The sequence below is a fragment of the Cotesia typhae genome, unplaced genomic scaffold (genome assembly GCF_013202065.1).
Source record: "Cotesia typhae breed Kobodo isofemale line unplaced genomic scaffold, CoteBio_Ctyphae contig_48, whole genome shotgun sequence".
NCBI lineage: Eukaryota > Metazoa > Arthropoda > Insecta > Hymenoptera > Braconidae > Cotesia > Cotesia typhae.
In genome coordinates, this window is record NW_027423756.1 from 144,172 (window position 1) to 166,116 (window position 21,945).

Here is a 21,945-nt window from a genome sequence, read left to right on the forward strand (position 1 = left end):
GTGACGACGACGGAAATCGCCGGTCAGGACGCATAGTCTACCCCGTGAGCCCAGCCAGGGCAGGCACCACGTTCTCAGGAACCCCCAGACACGACCCACATTTTTACCCGACGTTTGGGGAGGATTCCGCCGAACTCCGCAGGAGGGATCTAGTGCGGAAGTGGAACGTCGTGTTCAAAGGGGAACGTGACGTACAAGACTTCTTGGAACGGTTAGAAGAAATGGCAGACAGTTATGATTTCGAGATGGATCACCTGCTGCCATGCATCCCGATATTGTTGCGCGAAAAGGCCCTCCTCTGGTATCGCAACAACAAGAGGGACTGGGTCTCGTGGGAAGATTTTGAGTCGGACCTGAAATCTTTTTATCTGCCTCCGGGCCTCGAACTTGAGCTGGAGGAGCAGATGCGGAACAGCGTCCAGGGAGAAACCGAGTCGGCGGCGGAATACGCAACAAGACTGCAAACCTTGATGCGGAGACATGGCCAGATGTCAAACTCGGCCCGCCTTACCCGATTGTACCAGAACATGAGACCAGAATACCGTCGTTACATGAAGCGCACAGAGTTCGCTGACGTCTCAGGACTTTTGCGGCTTGCAAGAGAGTACGAGCAACTCGTGGCGCAAGAGAAACCCCCCGCGGTCAAAGAGATCAGGCAAGCACCCCGGAAAACGGAACCTGCGTTCAATCGAAAACCCGCGAAACCTGCCGAACCGGCACCCGTGGAGATTTTTGAATATAATTGGCGTGATTGTTGCTGGCGATGCCGCCAAAAGGGGCACACCAGAGAACAATGTATGAATCGGGCGGTAAAGTTTTGTATGCGATGCGGAAAAATGAACGTGTATTCGCGCGAATGCTGCCCCTACCAGGGAAACGCCGCGAGGACCGGCACGCGCTCCCAAAACCGGCCCGTGAACCCACAGGGAGCATCACAGCAGGGACAGAACACTGCGCCGACCAACCCAGAGCCCCAACCCGGCACTTCCAGCCAACCGCACTGAAGCCTGGTGAGAAACGACCCTTCGCCGAGATTGGACTCGGTGATATAACAATCCATGCATTGATGGATACGGGGGCAACCGCGTCTATTGTCTCCCAACGAGTCTGGGACTTTATCCGCGAAAAGAGCCTATACACGAAGCATAACCCCACTCCGATACGGGGCTCGACACTAGGGAATCAAGTGATTCTATCATCTGGTACAGTTTGGGTCAATGTCCAGGAAAATAATCACTCGTACGAACTACCATTTCACGTCATGCCAACCTACACAAACGATATGCTTTTAGGCGTTGACAACCTGGCGATATTAGGTTATCAATTGCAACGCAAGGCAGAATCTTTCAATGCGTTGGATACTGAATACGATTTGGAGACTGCTCGACAAGAGATAAAGACCTGGCTCAACCTAGACGAAGAAATAGTTGGCCCTACCCGGTGTGCGACGCACAAAATTAAAATTAAACCCGGAATCGAACCCGTAAAGGCGCGTTACTTTCCAAAGAACCCAAAAATGCAACAAATTATGAATGACGAAGTGGATAAAATGCTGAAAGACGGAATCATTGAACCATCAAACAGCCCGTGGAATTCTCCTGTCGTGTTGGTCAAGAAAAAGGACCGGAAATATCGGTTTTGCGTAGATTTCCGGAAAGTAAACGACGTCTCAGAGAAAGATGCATTTCCGATACCACATGTGAATGCATCACTGGACAAACTAAGGAAAGCTAAATTTATTAGTACTATCGATTTGAAAAGCGGCTACTGGCAGATACCACTAGAGGAAGAAAGCAAACCGTTGACAGCTTTCACGATTCCTGGACGTGGACTGTTTCAATTCCGAGTAATGCCCTTTGGTTTACATTCAGCGCCTGCGACGTTCCAGCGCGTAATGTACGAAGTTTTAGGCGCGGATCTGGAAACACACGTAGTCGTGTACCTGGATGACATAATCGTGGTTAGCGAAACCCTTGCTGAACACATGACCATCTTGAAACAGGTCATGACTCGACTGCGCGCAGCGAATCTGAAATTAAACCCTGAGAAATCGCACTTCCTGAAGAAAAGTACCGTGTATTTAGGTCACGTAATCGACGAGCAGGGAATTCGGACGGACCCAGATAAGGTTCGAGCAATCACCGAGATTGCACCACCTCGGAATACCAAAGAACTACGACAGTTCTTAGGCATGATCTCCTGGTACCGCCGATTTATTCCAAATTGCGCCGATTTGACCAAACCTTTGTCCTCTCTCCTTCAAAAGAAGAAGCGTTGGAGATGGGGAACCCCAGAACAAATCGCGTTCGATACGCTAAAAGGCCACTTGAAATCGGATCCATTATTGGTTCCACCGGACTTCTCGAAACGCTTCGTACTACAGACGGATGCGAGCGACGTCGGGATAGGCGCTGTGTTGACACAGGACCATGACGGCGCAGAAAAAGTCGTCGCATATGCGAGCCGAGGGCTGACGAAAGCCGAACGGAATTATAGCGTAACAGAAAAAGAATGCCTGGCAGTAGTCTGGGCGATCCAGAAACTGAGACCATACCTTGAAGAGTATGAATTCACGGTTATCACGGACCACCAGTCACTGAAATGGCTCCGATCGATAGAGAGTCCAAGCGGACGCGTAGCTCGATGGAATTTGTACTTACAACAGTACCATTTCGACGTCGTGTATCGAAAAGGGAAATGGAATAAGGTCGCGGACGCTTTATCGCGAAGCACCCCGGAAAATTCCACCGAGAAAGATCCTCACGAGCCAGGAACTGATTTAATACTAGAAGCGTTAGAGCTTGGGGACACTTGGTATGAAAGAATCGTCAAAGGAGTCGAAAATGATCCCCAACGCTATCCCGAGTACTGCCTGAAACAAGGCCTGTTATACCGACATCAATATCATAGTTTGGACTACACTGATCGAGGCGACGTCTGGAAATTATGTGTTCCGGTAGCAGGAGTCAGTAAAGTTCTGAAGGAAAATCATGACGTTCCTTCAGCCGGACATTTAGGCATTGCTAAGACGATTGCTCGCGTTTCGAGTCAATATTATTGGCCACGTATGAGGGCAGAAATCACGTCCTATGTGCGCCAATGCGGGACATGTCAGGCATTCAAAGCCTCACAACAACCCCCGTCGGCCCCAATGGGAACAATCCCTGCCCTGAAGCCCTGGTCAGTCGTATCTGCAGACATAATAGGCCCCAAACCACGATCATCGCGAGGGATGAGCTATCTGGTAGTTTTTCAAGACAAATTCTCCAAGTGGATAGAAATCCAACCGCTACGGCAACAAACTGCCTCCGCGATTGCGATTGCTTTCAAGGAAAGAGTCTTGCTGCGTTTTGGTAGGGTAGACACAGTGATTACCGACAATGGTACCCCTTTTGTAAGCAAGGAGTTCACCTCCTTATTGCGACAATTCGGGATAAATCACGTTCGAACCCCACCATACTCGCCTCAATGCAATCCAGTCGAGAGAACGAATCGAGTTATAGGAACAATGATTGCCCAATTCGTAGGGACAAATCAACGAAACTGGGACAAACAAGTTCCAGAATTTACCTTCGCCTATAACACGGCAAAGCATGACGCGACAGAGTTTACCCCGGCGTATTTAAATTACGGCCGCGAAATTCTACCCCCGCTGTCAATTCGAGCACGAGCCAACCGGGGGAAAGACGAGGTCTATGATCCACATCGGGCAGCCAAGACCCTGGACGACACCATTGAGTTAGTCAAGGTTAACCTGGCCCGAACCTACGGGAAACAAGCCAAGTATTATAATCGCAAGCGTGGTTCCTGGCAACCAGCTCTTGGAGACCTGGTCAGCAAGAGGGAACACCATTTATCATCAGCGATTGACCACTTTTCGGCTAAACTTGCGGAGAAGTACGCGACGGGTTTTACAGTAACTAAGATCGTCGGTCCTTCCGTATACGAAGTTAGTAAAGAGGGTAAAACGTTCACTGCGCACATAAAAGACTTGAAACCGTTTCATGAGGGAAATCCCCCAGAATCTGAACAGGAAAAACCTGAACGCGAACAAATTGACCGCGAAAACCACTATCCGGATGTGGATGAAACCTTGGGACCGCGTCGCGTAACCCGAGCTATGGCCAAAAAGGCAAAATTAGTCTCTACCGCCGGAGAACCAGGTTGAAAGCGGAACGCCAAGTAAACTGTTAGATTCAAGTTGCATTTTTTTCTTTTGACGTATTTAGACGGGGGTTAGTTTTGAAAGTTCTATTCAAAATTGTATCACCTAGTAGTCAATCACGTAATCAAAATGTCGATACGGGGTTATGAGTCAAAGTCATGTCAAAAGAAATACAAAGTTTAGTTTTTTTTTATGTTGTAATAGTAAAATACAGCGAAAAGAGGATCAAAACTGGTTTTGGAACGTTATTTGAATCATATTGTTGTTAAACCTATCGCATATTAGAATTAGATTTACACGATGGAGCCAGGATTTACGGAAGAGGAAGAAATCTGGTTGCTCGAAGAGATGTTGAGGAAGCCACTAGACATCATCCTGCACCGCCTGCCAGAAGCAGCCAAACCGGTGAACCCGCGCCAAAATACTGCCCACGAGCCTTACGATCCAAACAACCCAGGCTTTGTGAGACCCGATCGGCAGCCAGCCAAGCCGACCGCCCCCGGAACCATGACAGCCGAAACACCACCGAAAAGGGTCGGCCAGGGGCTATTTAAGCGTAAAAAGCCCAAAGTACGGATCAGGCCAGTCTCGGCCAGCTTGTTGGAACTGACCAGAAAGCCGAAATCCATAGCAAGAAGGTTGGAGGATCTCTTTGGGGCCAGCCCCCCTCAGGGAACCCCTCCATCTCCGAGGAAGCTCCCAGACAATAGAACCGGAGACAACCATACCACTGTCGATCCGGACCCACGTCCAAAAAGCAGTCCTCGATCGATCTCCACGCCAACGAAGCCTGCCAGGAAGGAGAGTGCTGAACCAGTCATCGAAGCTGATGGACCAAGTGCTGAACCAACTACCGAGCCAATGGTTGAACGTGTCAAACCAGCGGCTATTGCTGAGCAAATCGTCGAACCAGGCACGACAATGGCGGACCCAGATGGCCAACCGGTTGTCATTCCGACTAAGCCTGTTGTTCTGGCTATACCTGTGGCCGAACCTGAGATGCCGATGGAGGTCGACGGAACAGGGGTATCCGCTACTAAGAACCCTGTTGTTGAGCCTGCTGCCGAAACTGCTGCTGAACCTGAAAAGAAGAGGGGAAGTGTTGACCGTCAGGGCCCATGCCAGCAGCACAGTCCCCAACGGAAAGGTCTAAAGATCCGGGAGTCCGCCGAATTTTCTAATAAAATACGCCTGGTGGTACCGCAGAAGCCGCTAGAGAGGAGCAACCGAACTCCAGTTTGTGCTCCACCAGCCGCGACGAAGCGCGAACCAAAAGTCCGCTGGTTGTTGCCAGAGTATCCCCCGCTGGAGGATTACCCAGAGGCCGTTGAAGATAAGCCGGGAGACCTGTTCCTCAGCCCACAGAAGACCAAGACCCCGATGCAAAAACTAAAGGAATCTTTGATCTCCTTGGAAAACATGGAAATCGACCATTCCTGCCAGGAAAGAAAACCAAGCGAACCTTCACCGCCTACGACAAACACGGGCGCCTCTGGAAGGTCACGCAGACGAGGAATCAGTTGAAACCGACTCTCATACCGACTCAGCAGCGTCTAGAAGACCTGGTGGGCAAATTCAACTAAAGAAAAGTGGCAAACAAGTTCACCACTTTTCTTTTCCAAGGAAAGAGGGGTGTGACCCAGATGTCGGAAAAAGGGTCTAGAGTAGGGAAGAGGGACCGAGTCGGAGAGAGAGGGCCGATGGCTAGTACGGGACAGCTGAGGAGTAGGGCGCGGAAGAAGGGACCAGGAGGGGAACAACGACAGCTACCTACTCTTCATTACTCATGTTTGCCTGATACTTCGACGGGCGTATTTTCTGGCTAAATTATTATTTAACATTGTAAATAATTCATTTTCTTGATTTAAGTTGTTGTTTACGAGTGCAGTATTATTATTTTAATAATTATTACTATTGAAAAGTATTATTCACTAAAGACGTGTGAAAATATTTAGTTATTTAATTTAGTTTTGAATATTCAGAAATATATTTTTTTTAGTTAATATCGTTTTGTTCAAAACAATTAATGTTTAATAGTTCAGATGAGTTAATAATTAGTTAATCATAAAGTATGAGTTTGTCTGCGATGATTATTATTTGTGATTATATTTTTTTTTGTTTGTTTAAAAATTTATTGAAAGAAAATTAATGTAATTTAATTTTGGAAACAAATTATGGTAAATTTCAATTTATAAATTATTCTAAGTCCCGAGCAAATTTTAGTATGGGAATGTATTCTGTTGAATTTGTATGTAATCTGTTGATATTTGATTCCCAAAACTCTGAATTTGACGATACGAATGAATATAAAATGAGGGAATTGCCAATTAAATTGCTAGTTTGTAAATAACGTGTAGAGGGCAAAAACGATTATTCTGGTTCGCTGTAAGTGACTTTTGGAAAAACTGATAAAAGCAAAAATTGGCGATCGGAAAGGCAAGTCTTGTGACAGAGTGTTATTGCGGGAATATTCTTCTACCAATAACAACTGGAGGGACATTACCTTGGTTCGTCTAGAACACTGGTAAGTACCTTTTGAACTCTCAACAAGATTTGACTTCCCGGATTTTTGACCCTCTGTCGAAAATCCGGTAGGTATTCACAGACCGTGTAGGTGGGAGCGGAGAGGATACTCTCCATCCGCTCTCAGGGTAGAGTTTTAGGCCCAGGGGTGACGGCTAGTCTCCTGGAAGGTGGGTAACCAGTTTTTGGAGTTGTAGTTCGTGATTTGGACGCTCACGGGAGCCAGAATGTGTGCGAGTTTGTCTGGTACAAACCAGTTTTGATCGAGCCTAGATACGCGTGCGTTGACCGACGTCATGAAGTCATTTTTTTGTATTCTTGTCGTTTAGATTTAGTTTGCTGAGGTTTGATATAACCTAAAAATTTTGTATTACGAGAGTTTATTTTGTTTTGTAACCGTTTGAGACGATGTTGGTAAATAAATGATTTATTTTGTTTCTATATCATAACCTGTTTGATATTTTGAGTTATTTATTTAGACGTAGTTATTATTTACTTATTTAACTGAAAGTTCGTTTGGTTTTATTTTGGATCGTGTTTTGTTGTTCAACCCCCCTTTTACCCTGGACTCCGGCGAGCTTCAGATCCGAGCGAGGGGGCTTTTTGTGTCGCAGTATCGTTCAGAATTGTTCGGCGTTTATTCTTCAAGAGTATAAACCCACCAAAAATTACCCGTTACACCTTTATTTAGTAAAATTCGAAAGTTCAATTTTTGAACGAATGGGTTCAGAGAACGGTCGATTACGTAACGTATGTTCGATGCGCCTTGGAATGTTGGACATAGTCTAGATACCTTGTAAGTAACCTGCTAAACATGATTACGACCTTTATTTAGTCAAATTTGAAAGTTCAATTTTTGAACGTTTGGGCACAGAGAACGGTCGATTACGTAACATATCTACTATGGGTCTAGGAAGGTTGGGAATAGTCTAGAAAGCTTGTAAGTAACCTACTAACAACGATTATGTACGTTATTTAGTAAAATTCCAAAGTTCAATTTTTGAACGTTTGGGCACAGAGAACGATCAATTACGTAACTTTTCTTCTATGGGTCCTGGAAGGTTGGAAATAGTCTAGATAGCTTGTAAGTAACCTACTAAGAACGATTACGTACGTTATTTAGTAAAATGCGAGAGTTCAATTTTTGAACGAATGGGCGCAGAGAACGGTGGAATACGTAACGTATGTTCTATGGGACTTGGAATGTTGGATATAGTCTAGATAGCTTGTATGTAACCTGCTAAACATGATTACGACCTTTATTTTGTAAAATTCGAAAGTTCAATTTTTGAACGAATGGGCGCAGAGAACGGTCGATTACGTAACGTATGTTCTATGGGACTTGGAATGTTGGAAATAGTCTAGATAACTTGTAAGTAACCTGCTAAACATGATTACGACCTTTATTTTGTAAAATTCGAAAGTTCAATTTTTGAACGATCGGGCGAACAGAACTGTCAATTACGTAACTTATCTTCTATGGGTCCTGGAAGGTTGGAAATAGTCTAGATAGCTTGTACGTAACCTACTAAGAACGATTATGTACGTTATTTAGTAAAATGCGAAAGTTCAATTTTTGAACGTTTGGGCACAGAGAACGGTCGATTACGTAACATATCTACTATGGGTCTAGGAAGGTTGGGAATAGTCCAGAAAGCTTGTAAGTAACCTTCTAACAACGATTATGTACGTTATTTAGTAAAATTCGAAAGTTCAATTTTTGAACGTTTAGGCACAGAGAGCGATCAATTACGTAACTTTTCTTCTATGGGTCCTGGAAGGTTGGAAATAGTCTAGATAGTTTGTAAGTAACCTACTAAGAACGATTATGTACGTTATTTAGTAAAATGCGAGAGTTCAATTTTTGAACGATTGGGCGATCAGAACGGAAAATTACGTAACTTTTCTTCTATGGGTCCTGGAAGGTTGGAAATAGTAGGTTACTTACAAGCTATCTAGACTAAGAACGATTATGTACGTTATTTAGTAAAATGCGAAAGTTCAATTTTTGAACGATCGGGCGAACAGAACGGTCAATTACGTAACGTATGTTCTATGCGCCTTGAAATGTTGGAAATAGTCTAGATACCTTGTAAGTAACCTGCTAAACATGATTACGACCTTTGTGACCCAGATGTCGGAAAAAGGGTCTAGAGTAGGGAAGAGGGACCGAGTCGGAGAGAGAGGGCCGATGGCTAGTACGGGACAGCTGAGGAGTAGGGCGCGGAAGAAGGGACCAGGAGGGGAACAACGACAGCTACCTACTCTTCATTACTCATGTTTGCCTGATACTTCGACGGGCGTATTTTCTGGCTAAATTATTATTTAACATTGTAAATAATTCATTTTCTTGATTTAAGTTGTTGTTTACGAGTGCAGTATTATTATTTAATAATTATTACTATTGAAAAGTATTATTCACTAAAGACATGTGAAAATATTTAGTTATTTAATTTAGTTTTGAATATTCAGAAATATATTTTTTTTAGTTAATATCGTTTTGTTCAAAACAATTAATGTTTAATAGTTCAGATGAGTTAATAATTAGTTAATCATAAAGTATGAGTTTGTCTGCGATGATTATTATTTGTGATTATATTTTTTTTGTTTGTTTAAAAATTTATTGAAAGAAAATTAATGTAATTTAATTTTGGAAACAAATTATGGTAAATTTCCAATTTATAAATTATTCTAAGTCCCGAGCAAATTTTAGTATGGGAATGTATTCTGTTGAATTTGTATGTAATCTGTTGATATTTGATTCCCAAAACTCTGAATTTGACGATACGAATGAATATAAAATGAGGGAATTGCCAATTAAATTGCTAGTTTGTAAATAACGTGTAGAGGGCAAAAACGATTATTCTGGTTCGCTGTAAGTGACTTTTGGAAAAACTGATAAAAGCAAAAATTGGCGATCGGAAAGGCAAGTCTTGTGACAGAGTGTTATTGCGGGAATATTCTTCTACCAATAACAACTGGAGGGACATTACCTTGGTTCGTCTAGAACACTGGTAAGTACCTTTTGAACTCTCAACAAGATTTGACTTCCCCGGATTTTTGACCCTCTGTCGAAAATCCGGTAGGTATTCACAGACCGTGTAGGTGGGAGCGGAGAGGATACTCTCCATCCGCTCTCAGGGTAGAGTTTTAGGCCCAGGGGTGACGGCTAGTCTCCTGGAAGGTGGGTAACCAGTTTTTGGAGTTGTAGTTCGTGATTTGGACGCTCACGGGAGCCAGAATGTGTGCGAGTTTGTCTGGTACAAACCAGTTTTGATCGAGCCTAGATACGCGTGCGTTGACCGACGTCATGAAGTCATTTTTTTGTATTCTTGTCGTTTAGATTTAGTTTGCTGAGGTTTGATATAACCTAAAAATTTTGTATTACGAGAGTTTATTTTGTTTTGTAACCGTTTGAGACGATGTTGGTAAATAAATGATTTATTTTGTTTCTATATCATAACCTGTTTGATATTTTGAGTTATTTATTTAGACGTAGTTATTATTTACTTATTTAACTGAAAGTTCGTTTGGTTTTATTTTGGATCGTGTTTTGTTGTTCAACCCCCTTTTACCCTGGACTCCGGCGAGCTTCAGATCCGAGCGAGGGGGCTTTTTGTGTCGCAGTATCGTTCAGAATTGTTCGGCGTTTATTCTTCAAGAGTATAAACCCACCAAAAATTACCCGTTACACCTTTATTTTGTAAAATTCGAAAGTTCAATTTTTGAACGTTTGGGCACAGAGAACGGTCGATTACGTAACATATCTTCTATGGGCCTTGGAATGTTGGAAATAGTCTAGATACCTTGTAAGTAACCTGCTAAACATGATTACGACCTTTATTTAGTCAAATTTGAAAGTTCAATTTTTGAACGTTTGGGCACAGAGAACGGTCGATTACGTAACATATCTACTATGGGTCTAGGAAGGTTGGGAATAGTCTAGAAAGCTTGTAAGTAACCTACTAACAACGATTATGTACGTTATTTAGTAAAATTCCAAAGTTCAATTTTTGAACGTTTGGGCACAGAGAACGATCAATTACGTAACTTTTCTTCTATGGGTCCTGGAAGGTTGGAAATAGTCTAGATAGCTTGTAAGTAACCTACTAAGAACGATTACGTACGTTATTTAGTAAAATGCGAGAGTTCAATTTTTGAACGAATGGGCGCAGAGAACGGTGGAATACGTAACGTATGTTCTATGGGACTTGGAATGTTGGATATAGTCTAGATAGCTTGTATGTAACCTGCTAAACATGATTACGACCTTTATTTTGTAAAATTCGAAAGTTCAATTTTTGAACGAATGGGCGCAGAGAACGGTCGATTACGTAACGTATGTTCTATGGGACTTGGAATGTTGGAAATAGTCTAGATAACTTGTAAGTAACCTGCTAAACATGATTACGACCTTTATTTTGTAAAATTCGAAAGTTCAATTTTTGAACGATCGGGCGAACAGAACTGTCAATTACGTAACTTATCTTCTATGGGTCCTGGAAGGTTGGAAATAGTCTAGATAGCTTGTACGTAACCTACTAAGAACGATTATGTACGTTATTTAGTAAAATGCGAAAGTTCAATTTTTGAACGTTTGGGCACAGAGAACGGTCGATTACGTAACATATCTACTATGGGTCTAGGAAGGTTGGGAATAGTCCAGAAAGCTTGTAAGTAACCTTCTAACAACGATTATGTACGTTATTTAGTAAAATTCGAAAGTTCAATTTTTGAACGTTTAGGCACAGAGAGCGATCAATTACGTAACTTTTCTTCTATGGGTCCTGGAAGGTTGGAAATAGTCTAGATAGTTTGTAAGTAACCTACTAAGAACGATTATGTACGTTATTTAGTAAAATGCGAGAGTTCAATTTTTGAACGATTGGGCGATCAGAACGGAAAATTACGTAACTTTTCTTCTATGGGTCCTGGAAGGTTGGAAATAGTAGGTTACTTACAAGCTATCTAGACTAAGAACGATTATGTACGTTATTTAGTAAAATTCGAAAGTTCAATTTTTGAACGAATGGGCGCAGAGAACGGTCGATTACGTAACGTATGTTCTATGGGACTTGGAATGTTGGAAATAGTCTAGATACCTTGTAAGTAACCTGCTAAACATGATTACGACCTTTATTTTGTAAAATTCGAAAGTTCAATTTTTGAACGTTTGGGCACAGAGAACGGCCGATTACGTAAGATATCTACTATGGGTCTAGGAAGGTTGGGAATAGTCTAGATAGCTTGTAAGTAACCTACTAAGAAGGATTATGTAAGTTATTTAGTAAAATGCGAGAGTTCAATTTTTGAATGATCGGGCGAACACAACGGTCAATTACGTAACGTATGTTCTATGCGCCTTGGAATGTTGGAAATAGTCTAGATACCTTGTAAGTAACCTGCTAAACATGATTACGACCTTTATTTAGTAAAATTCGAAAGTTCAATTTTTGAACGTTTGGGCACAGAGAACGATCAATTACGAAACTTTTCTTCTATGGGTCCTGGAAGGTTGGAAATAGTCTAGATAGCTTGTAAGTAACCTACTAAGAACGATTACGTACGTTATTTAGTAAAATGCGAGAGTTCAATTTTTGAACGATTGGGCGATCAGAACGGAAAATTACGTAACTTTTCTTCTATGGGTCCTGGAAGGTTGGAAATAGTAGGTTACTTACAAGCTATCTAGACTAAGAACCATTATGTACGTTATTTAGTAAAATTCGAAAGTTCAATTTTTGAACGAATGGGCGCAGAGAACGGTCGATTACGTAACGTAAGTTCTATGGGACTTGGAATGTAAGAAATAGTCTAGATACCTTGTAAGTAACCTGCTAAACATGATTACGACCTTTATTTTGTAAAATTCGAAAGTTCAATTTTTGAACGAATGGGCACAGAGAACGGTCGATTACGTAACATATCTACTATGGGTCTAGGAAGGTTGGAAATAGTCTAGATAGCTTGTAAGTAACCGACTAAGAACGATTATGTACGTTATTTAGTAAAATTCGAAAGTTCAATTTTTGAACGATTGGGCGAACAGAACGGACAATTACGTAATTTTTCTTCTATGGGTCCTGGAAGGTTGGAAATAGTAGGTTACTTACAAGCTATCTAGACTAAGAACCATTATGTACGTTATTTAGTAAAATTCGAAAGTTCAATTTTTGAACGAATGGGCGCAGAGAACGGTCGATTACGTAACGTATGTTCTATGGGACTTGGAATGTTGGAAATAGTCTAGATACCTTGTAAGTAACCTGCTAAACATGATTACGACCTTTATTTTGTAAAATTCGAAAGTTCAATTTTTGAACGTTTGGGCACAGAGAACGGTCGATTACGTAAGATATCTACTATGGGTCTAGGAAGGTTGGGAATAGTCTAGATAGCTTGTAAGTAACCTACTAAGAAGGATTATGTAAGTTATTTAGTAAAATGCGAGAGTTCAATTTTTGAACGATCGGGCGAACAGAACGGTCAATTGCGTAACGTATGTTCTATGCGCCTTGGAATGTTGGAAATAGTCTAGATACCTTGTAAGTAACCTGCTAAACATGATTACGACCTTTATTTTGTAAAATTCGAAAGTTCAATTTTTGAACGAATGGGCGCAGAGAACGGTCGATTACGTAACGTATGTTCTATGGGACTTGGAATGTTGGAAATAGTCTAGATAACTTGTAAGTAATCTGCTAAACATGATTACGACCTTTATTTTGTAAAATTCGAAAGTTCAATTTTTGAACGATCGGGCGAACAGAACTGTCAATTACGTAACTTATCTTCTATGGGTCCTGGAAGGTTGGAAATAGTCTAGATAGCTTGTAAGTAACCTGCTAAACATGATTACGACCTTTATTTTGTAAAATTTGAAAGTTCAATTTTTGAATTTTTGGACACAGAGAACGGTCGATTACGTAACATATCCACTATGGACCTCGGAAGGTTGGAAATAGTCTAGAAAGCTTGTAAGTAACCTACTAACAACGATTATGTACGTTATTTAGTAAAATTCGAAAGTTCAATTTTTGAACGAATGGGCGCAGAGAACGGTCGATTACGTAACGTAAGTTCTATGGGACTTGGAATGTAAGAAATAGTCTAGATACCTTGTAAGTAACCTGCTAAACAAGATTACGACCTTTATTTTGTAAAATTCGAAAGTTCAATTTTTGAACGTTTGGGCACAGAGAACGGTCGATTACGTAAGATATCTACTATGGGTCTAGGAAGGTTGGACGAGTCTAGATAGCTTGTAAGTAACCTACTAAGCACGATTATGTACGTTATTTAGTAAAATGCGAAAGTTCAATTTTTGAACGATCTGGCGAACAGAACGGTCAATTACGTAACTTATCTTCTATGGGTCCTGGAAGGTTGGAAATAGTCTAGATAGCTTGTAAGTAACCTGCTAAACATGATTACGACCTTTATTTTGTAAAATTTGAAAGTTCAATTTTTGAACGTTTGGACACAGAGAACGGTCGATTACGTAACATATCTACTATGGACCTCGGAAGGTTGGAAATAGTCTAGAAAGCTTGTAAGTAACCTACTAAGAACGATTATGTACGTTATTTAGTAAAATTCGAAAGTTCAATTTTTGAACGATTGGGCGAACAGAACGGACAATTACGTAATTTTTCTTCTATGGGTCCTGGAAGGTTGGAAATAGTAGGTTACTTACAAGCTATCTAGACTAAGAACCATTATGTACGTTATTTAGTAAAATTCGAAAGTTCAATTTTTGAACGAATGGGCGCAGAGAACGGTCGATTACGTAACGTATGTTCTATGGGACTTGGAATGTTGGAAATAGTCTAGATAGCTTGTAAGTAACCTGCTAAACATGATTACGACCTTTATTTTGTAAAATTTGAAAGTTCAATTTTTGAATTTTTGGACACAGAGAACGGTCGATTACGTAACATATCCACTATGGACCTCGGAAGGTTGGAAATAGTCTAGAAAGCTTGTAAGTAACCTACTAACAACGATTATGTACGTTATTTAGTAAAATTCGAAAGTTCAATTTTTGAACGAATGGGCGCAGAGAACGGTCGATTACGTAACGTAAGTTCTATGGGACTTGGAATGTAGGAAATAGTCTAGATACCTTGTAAGTAACCTGCTAAACAAGATTACGACCTTTATTTTGTAAAATTCGAAAGTTCAATTTTTGAACGTTTGGGCACAGAGAACGGTCGATTACGTAAGATATCTACTATGGGTCTAGGAAGGTTGGACGAGTCTAGATAGCTTGTAAGTAACCTACTAAGCACGATTATGTACGTTATTTAGTAAAATGCGAAAGTTCAATTTTTGAACGATCTGGCGAACAGAACGGTCAATTACGTAACTTATCTTCTATGGGTCCTGGAAGGTTGGAAATAGTCTTGATAGCTTGTAAGTAACCTGCTAAACAAGATTACGACCTTTATTTTGTAAAATTCGAAAGTTCAATTTTTGAACGTTTGGACACAGAGAACGGTCGATTACTTAACATATCTACTATGGACCTCGGAAGGTTGGAAATAGTCTAGAAAGCTTGTAAGTAACCTACTAAGAACGATTATGTACGTTATTTAGTAAAATTCGAAAGTTCAATTTTTGAACGATTGGGCGAACAGAACGGACAATTACGTAATTTTTCTTCTATGGGTCCTGGAAGGTTGGAAATAGTAGGTTACTTACAAGCTATCTAGACTAAGAACCATTATGTACGTTATTTAGTAAAATTCGAAAGTTCAATTTTTGAACGAATGGGCGCAGAGAACGGTCGATTACGTAACGTATGTTCTATGGGACTTGGAATGTTGGAAATAGTCTAGATACCTTGTAAGTAACCTGCTAAACATGATTACGACCTTTATTTTGTAAAATTCGAAAGTTCAATTTTTGAACGAATGGGCGCAGAGAACGGTCGATTACGTAACGTATGTTCTATGGGACTTGGAATGTTGGAAATAGTCTAGATAACTTGTAAGTAACCTGCTAAACATGATTACGACCTTTATTTTGTAAAATTCGAAAGTTCAATTTTTGAACGATCTGGCGAACAGAACGGTCAATTACGTAACTTATCTTCTATGGGTCCTGGAAGGTTGGAAATAGTCTAGATAGCTTGTAAGTAACCTGCTAAACATGATTACGACCTTTATTTTGTAAAATTTGAAAGTTCAATTTTTGAACGTTTGGACACAGAGAACGGTCGATTACGTAACATATCTACTATGGACCTCGGAAGGTTGGAAATAGTCTAGAAAGCTTGTAAGTAACCTACTAAGAACGATTATGTACGTTATTTAGTAAAATTCGAAAGTTCAATTTTTGAACGATTGGGCGAACAGAACGGACAATTACGTAATTTTTCTTCTATGGGTCCTGGAAGGTTGGAAATAGTAGGTTACTTACAAGCTATCTAGACTAAGAACCATTATGTACGTTATTTAGTAAAATTCGAAAGATCAATTTTTGAACGTTTGGGCACAGAGAACGGTCGATTACGTAAGATATCTACTATGGGTCTAGGAAGGTTGGGAATAGTCTAGATAGCTTGTAAGTAACCTACTAAGAAGGATTATGTAAGTTATTTAGTAAAATGCGAGAGTTCAATTTTTGAACGATCGGGCGAACAGAACGGTCAATTACGTAACGTATGTTCTATGCGCCTTGGAATGTTGGAAATAGTCTAGATACCTTGTAAGTAACCTGCTAAACATGATTACGACCTTTATTTAGTAAAATTCGAAAGTTCAATTTTTGAACGTTTGGGCACAGAGAACGATCAATTACGTAACTTTTCTTCTATGGGTCCTGGAAGGTTGGAAATAGTCTAGATAGCTTGTAAGTAACCTACTAAGAACGATTACGTACGTTATTTAGTAAAATGCGAGAGTTCAATTTTTGAACGATTGGGCGATCAGAACGGAAAATTACGTAACTTTTCTTCTATGGGTCCTGGAAGGTTGGAAATAGTAGGTTACTTACAAGCTATCTAGACTAAGAATGATTATGTACGTTATTTAGTAAAATTCGAAAGTTCAATTTTTGAACGTGTAACGGGTATTTTTCCGGTTTTTTTCAAATAAATTTAATTGCCGTAGTAATTTAGTCAAGGCTTTACCTATACATCTATATCCCCTAGCTCGAATAAAATCTCGCCGGAGTCCAGGATCTTTTAAGGGATAACTTATTTTACTTATAAATAAATTTGGAGCCTAATTATACTTAATACTCTATTTATTTAACAAACAACAAACAACAAAATTGAAACTCAAGTTTATAAAATTTACAAGCGTTATGTCAAACTTTACAATATCGCACATAACCCGCACACAACATTTACTTTCCGGCTCTCTTTAGAGCCATCTGGTGGCCAAACTCTGCCTACTACCTTTACACAGTAGTATTCTTCTTTACCGACGGTTGCGTTTTACGTCACGGCCCTACCTGCCCCTACTCCCATCTGGATACTTGAAAAGTAACCCTTTCCGGCCCTACTTACCCCTAGTCCAGTCTGGGTGCTTGGAAAGCAACCCTTTCCGGCCCTACTTACCCCTAGTTCCCTCTGGGTGCTTGGAAAGCAACCCTTTCCGGCCCTACTTACCCCTAGTCCAGTCTGGGTGCTTGGAAAGCAACCCTTTCCGGCCCTACTTACCCCTAGTTCCCTCTGGGTGCTTGGAAAGCAACCCTTTCCGGCCCTACTTACCCCTAGTTCCCTCTGGGTGCTTGGAAAGCAACCCTTTCCGCTGGCCAAATTTCCCCAATGGATAAGTCAGCACTTACCTGGTTCCTGGTCGGAGACAAGGTAAGAGTTCCTTGGTTATTCCTTGGTGAAGGGTCTTCTACCAAAAATAAGAACCACTGGGAAAACTTGGTTGACTTTCCGTCAATCAAAATCGATTTTATTAATTCCTAAACCTTTCTCTACGAGTGAAAGGTTTTGAAAATTTATCGCCACCTATCGCTCGTTGGCGAACTTCAGATTTTGCCATATTTAAGTTTGATTAAAATCGATTTCACTTATTAATTTTAACGGATTACAATCAATTTCATACAAAGATCAATTCCATACAAAAATCACTCGGGACTTAGAAAAAAATAACATTTGCTAAATAATAATCTTCACAAAAATAATTTTCTATACAAAATTACAAGAAAGTAATTAATTACATAATTATTCAGATCTTTTGAATCTGTTTGAGAATTTTAATTAATTCTTTCTTTCAGGTAAATTAAATTTTTGTTCTTTAAAAGAACAAAAATTATCGTCACGCGGTTTCGCTTATATGAGCTTGCCGGTTTTTACTGCAAGCGAACGAGCGGCGGAATTCTTCGCCACCTCTCGCCGTGATGGCGAACTCAAGAACTTGCGCGTATCTTCGGATGATTTTTATTTTTTTTTTTTTTTAACAGAAATACAAAAGAAACAAGAAACATAAAATACACTCCGGTATTAGTGATAATAATGATAACAATAATAACAATAATGATAATAAAAATAGTGATAACAATGACCAGAATAATAGTAATAATAATGCGCTCCGCCGTCTTGCTTGCACTCGCCTTTTACCATCACAAACGAATGGGCGCAGAGAACGGTCGATTACGTAACGTAAGTTCTACGGGACTTGTAATGTTGGAAATAGTCTAGATACCTTGTAAGTAACCTGCTAAACATGATTACGACCTTTATTTTGTAAAATTCGAAAGTTCAATTTTTGAACGAATGGTCGCAGAGAACGGTCGATTACGTAACGTATGTTCTATGGGACTTGGAATGTTGGAAATAGTCTAGATACCGTGTAAGTAACCTGCTAAACATGATTACGACCTTTATTTTGTAAAATTCGAAAGTTCAATTTTTGAACAAATGGGCGCAGAGAACGGTGGAATACGTAACGTATGTTCTATGGGACTTGGAATGTTGGGAATAGTCTAGATACCTTGTAAGTAACCTGCTAAACATGATTACGACCTTTATTTTGTAAAATTCGAAAGTTCAATTTTTGAACGAATGTGCACAGAGAACGGTCGATTACGTAACATATCTACTATGGGTCTAGGAAGGTTGGAAATAGTCTAGATAGCTTGTAAGTAACCGACTAAGAACGATTATGTACGTTATTTAGTAAAATTCGAAAGTTCAATTTTTGAACGTGTAACGGGTATTTTTCCGGTTTTTTTCAAATAAATTTAATTGCCGTAGTAATTTAGTCAAGGCTTTACCTATACATCTATATCCCCTAGCTCGAATAAAATCTCGCCGGAGTCCAGGATCTTTTAAGGGATAACTTATTTTACTTATAAATAAATTTGGAGCCTAATTATACTTAATACTCTATTTATTTAACAAACAACAAACAACAAAATTGAAACTCAAGTTTATAAAATTTACAAGCGTTATGTCAAACTTTACAATATCGCACATAACCCGCACACAACATTTACTTTCCGGCTCTCTTTAGAGCCATCTGGTGGCCAAACTCTGCCTACTACCTTTACACAGTAGTATTCTTCTTTACCGACGGTTGCGTTTTACGTCACGGCCCTACCTGCCCCTACTCCCATCTGGATACTTGAAAAGTAACCCTTTCCGGCCCTACTTACCCCTAGTCCAGTCTGGGTGCTTGGAAAGCAACCCTTTCCGGCCCTACTTACCCCTAGTTCCCTCTGGGTGCTTGGAAAGCAACCCTTTCCGGCCCTACTTACCCCTAGTCCAGTCTGGGTGCTTGGAAAGCAACCCTTTCCGGCCCTACTTACCCCTAGTTCCCTCTGGGTGCTTGGAAAGCAACCCTTTCCGGCCCTACTTACCCCTAGTTCCCTCTGGGTGCTTGGAAAGCAACCCTTTCCGCTGGCCAAATTTCCCCCAATGGATAAGTCAGCACTTACCTGGTTCCTGGTCGGAGACAAGGTAAGAGTTCCTTGGTTATTCCTTGGTGAAGGGTCTTCTACCAAAAAATAAGAACCACTGGGAAAACTTGGTTGACTTTCCGTCAATCAAAATCGATTTTATTAATTCCTAAACCTTTCTCTACGAGTGAAAGGTTTTGAAAATTTATCGCCACCTATCGCTCGTTGGCGAACTTCAGATTTTGCCATATTTAAGTTTGATTAAAATCGATTTCACTTATTAATTTTAACGGATTACAATCAATTTCATACAAAGATCAATTCCATACAAAAATCACTCGGGACTTAGAAAAAAATAACATTTGCTAAATAATAATCTTCACAAAAATAATTTTCTATACAAAATTACAAGAAAGTAATTAATTACATAATTATTCAGATCTTTTGAATCTGTTTGAGAATTTTAATTAATTCTTTCTTTCAGGTAAATTAAATTTTTGTTCTTTAAAAGAACAAAAATTATCGTCACGCGGTTTCGCTTATATGAGCTTGCCGGTTTTTACTGCAAGCGAACGAGCGGCGGAATTCTTCGCCACCTCTCGCCGTGATGGCGAACTCAAGAACTTGCGCGTATCTTCGGATGATTTTTATTTTTTTTTTTTTTTTTAACAAAAATACAAAAGAAACAAGAAACATAAAATACACTCCGGTATTAGTGATAATAATGATAACAATAATAACAATAATGATAATAAAAATAGTGATAACAATGACCAGAATAATAGTAATAATAATGCGCTCCGCCGTCTTGCTTGCACTCGCCTTTTACCATCACACCCCTCCTTCCTCGGAAAGAAAAGTGGTGAACTACGTTTGCCACTTTTCGTCTCGTTCCTTCTCCTCTAGCAACTGGTGGACCGTCTTCCCCAACGGCTTGACCCATGGTGTTGGGGTCTTTGCCGTACGTGTGACTCGATAGAGTCTCAGGTCCTGGTCGTATGCAGTGAATTGCCGGCGCTTGGTCACCTGTTCGTCTTGCACCTCCTCTAGCCGGGTAAGGGTGGCTAGGACCTTCTCTAGGGGTGTCAGGACCTTGGTCGGTGCCGTAAAGAGTTCTCCGGTTTGTGGTTGGAACTCGGTTGGATACGCTTCGAGTAACGGTGCGTCGTCGTACGTTAACCACGCTGCGTCGTTGTTGGCTGGTACATCCATCAGTTGGGGACTGTCCGTGGAGATTTTCTTGGGTTGGACTTCCGGCTGGGGACCGCTCTTTGCGAGTGGGCCCGGGTTGGAGATTATTGAGGCTCCTCTCCATCTTCCAATCCTTCTTTTTCTTTTGATGAAACTTGCTGCTGCTTCGGTAGGGAAGGCTGGTTCATTGGTCAGCGTGTGGGATGCTTCGGCGTCGCTAGGCCCTCTGTTGTTAGTCTGTTGGTTCCCCTGGGCCTTAGTTGTCCGACGGGGACCACTGGTGACAGGTGGGCCCGGTCTGGTGGCTTTCCTCATCCCCACGATCATCTCGGCGCTGGCTGGGTGAATCAGGGGCCGTTTGAACGGTCGTGAGAGACCTGGCTTCGTTCGAATGAACGGTCGTCTGAGCCAGTGTATCCGGGTCCTCACTGGCCGATTTTCTATTACCCGGATGTTGGTTTTTTCGGCGTGGTGGGTGTGATGGTAGAGGTCGTAGTGGTCTTCGTCGGTGTGAGGAGTAGTTGTGGTGGTCGTCTCAGCATCTCCTCCATCAGCCATATCTCCTCTTCCATGGTTCGTCTGGGTGTCATCATTGTATTCGCTGAAACAGGCAAAATCACACACACATACAGTCTCGCAAACTTCGCGTATAGCATCGAGTTTTCCTTGTCGTAGCCCTGCTTTCGTTTGTATATATATATTTTTAGCTAGATAGCAGGCAGAGTTCAGGAAAGAGAAAAAGAAAAATCTTTAATCATGTGGCGGCGGGTTACTGCCCAGATTCAAGTTCTTTGTATTAAAATTTTCATATAACCCGGTTCATTTTGACGACTTTTTTTTTTTTTTTTTTTTTTTTTTTTTTTAAATTTTTAGGTTCAACTGGTTTATTTTCAGGTAATTTTTCCGGCTTTTCTCCGTTTCCGTGCCCCTGCCCGAGACCCTACTCTTAAATAATAAAGACCACTCAGAATATTCCTTTGGCTTACAGCATATGCTTTAAGACAGGATTATTTGGTCATCATCGTGGGTTTCTTTTGGTTTGGGCCCGGGTTAGGTAGCGCGGTTCAGGAGGTTCGTCCGGTTCTAGGTTCTCAGTGTCTAAGTTTTTGGATGTTAGGTTCTCAGGATCGAAGTTTTCGTGGTAAGGTTTTAGGTCTTTCAGGTGCGCGACAAACGTTTTTCCTTCCTTGGAGACTTCATAA

The 21,945-nt window shown here is 40.9% G+C and overlaps 2 protein-coding genes across 2 annotated transcripts; one reads left to right on the forward strand and one right to left on the reverse strand.

The window, feature by feature from the left end:
* Positions 1-4,465: 4,465 nt before the first annotated feature.
* Positions 4,466-5,689, forward strand: LOC141529351 (uncharacterized). The gene has a single exon (XM_074245855.1). It carries the CDS (start codon positions 4,466-4,468, stop codon positions 5,687-5,689), a length of 1,224 nt encoding a protein of 407 aa, XP_074101956.1.
* Positions 5,690-18,892: 13,203 nt separating this feature from the next.
* LOC141529429 (uncharacterized) lies at positions 18,893-21,201 on the reverse strand. Its single transcript, XM_074245941.1, has 2 exons — positions 19,510-21,201; positions 18,893-19,254 (listed from the first exon to the last, which is right to left on the reverse strand). Exon 1 carries the CDS (start codon positions 21,068-21,070, stop codon positions 20,420-20,422), a length of 651 nt encoding a protein of 216 aa, XP_074102042.1. The 5' UTR covers positions 21,071-21,201; the 3' UTR covers positions 18,893-19,254; positions 19,510-20,419.
* Between the last annotated feature and the right edge of the window lie 744 nt (positions 21,202-21,945).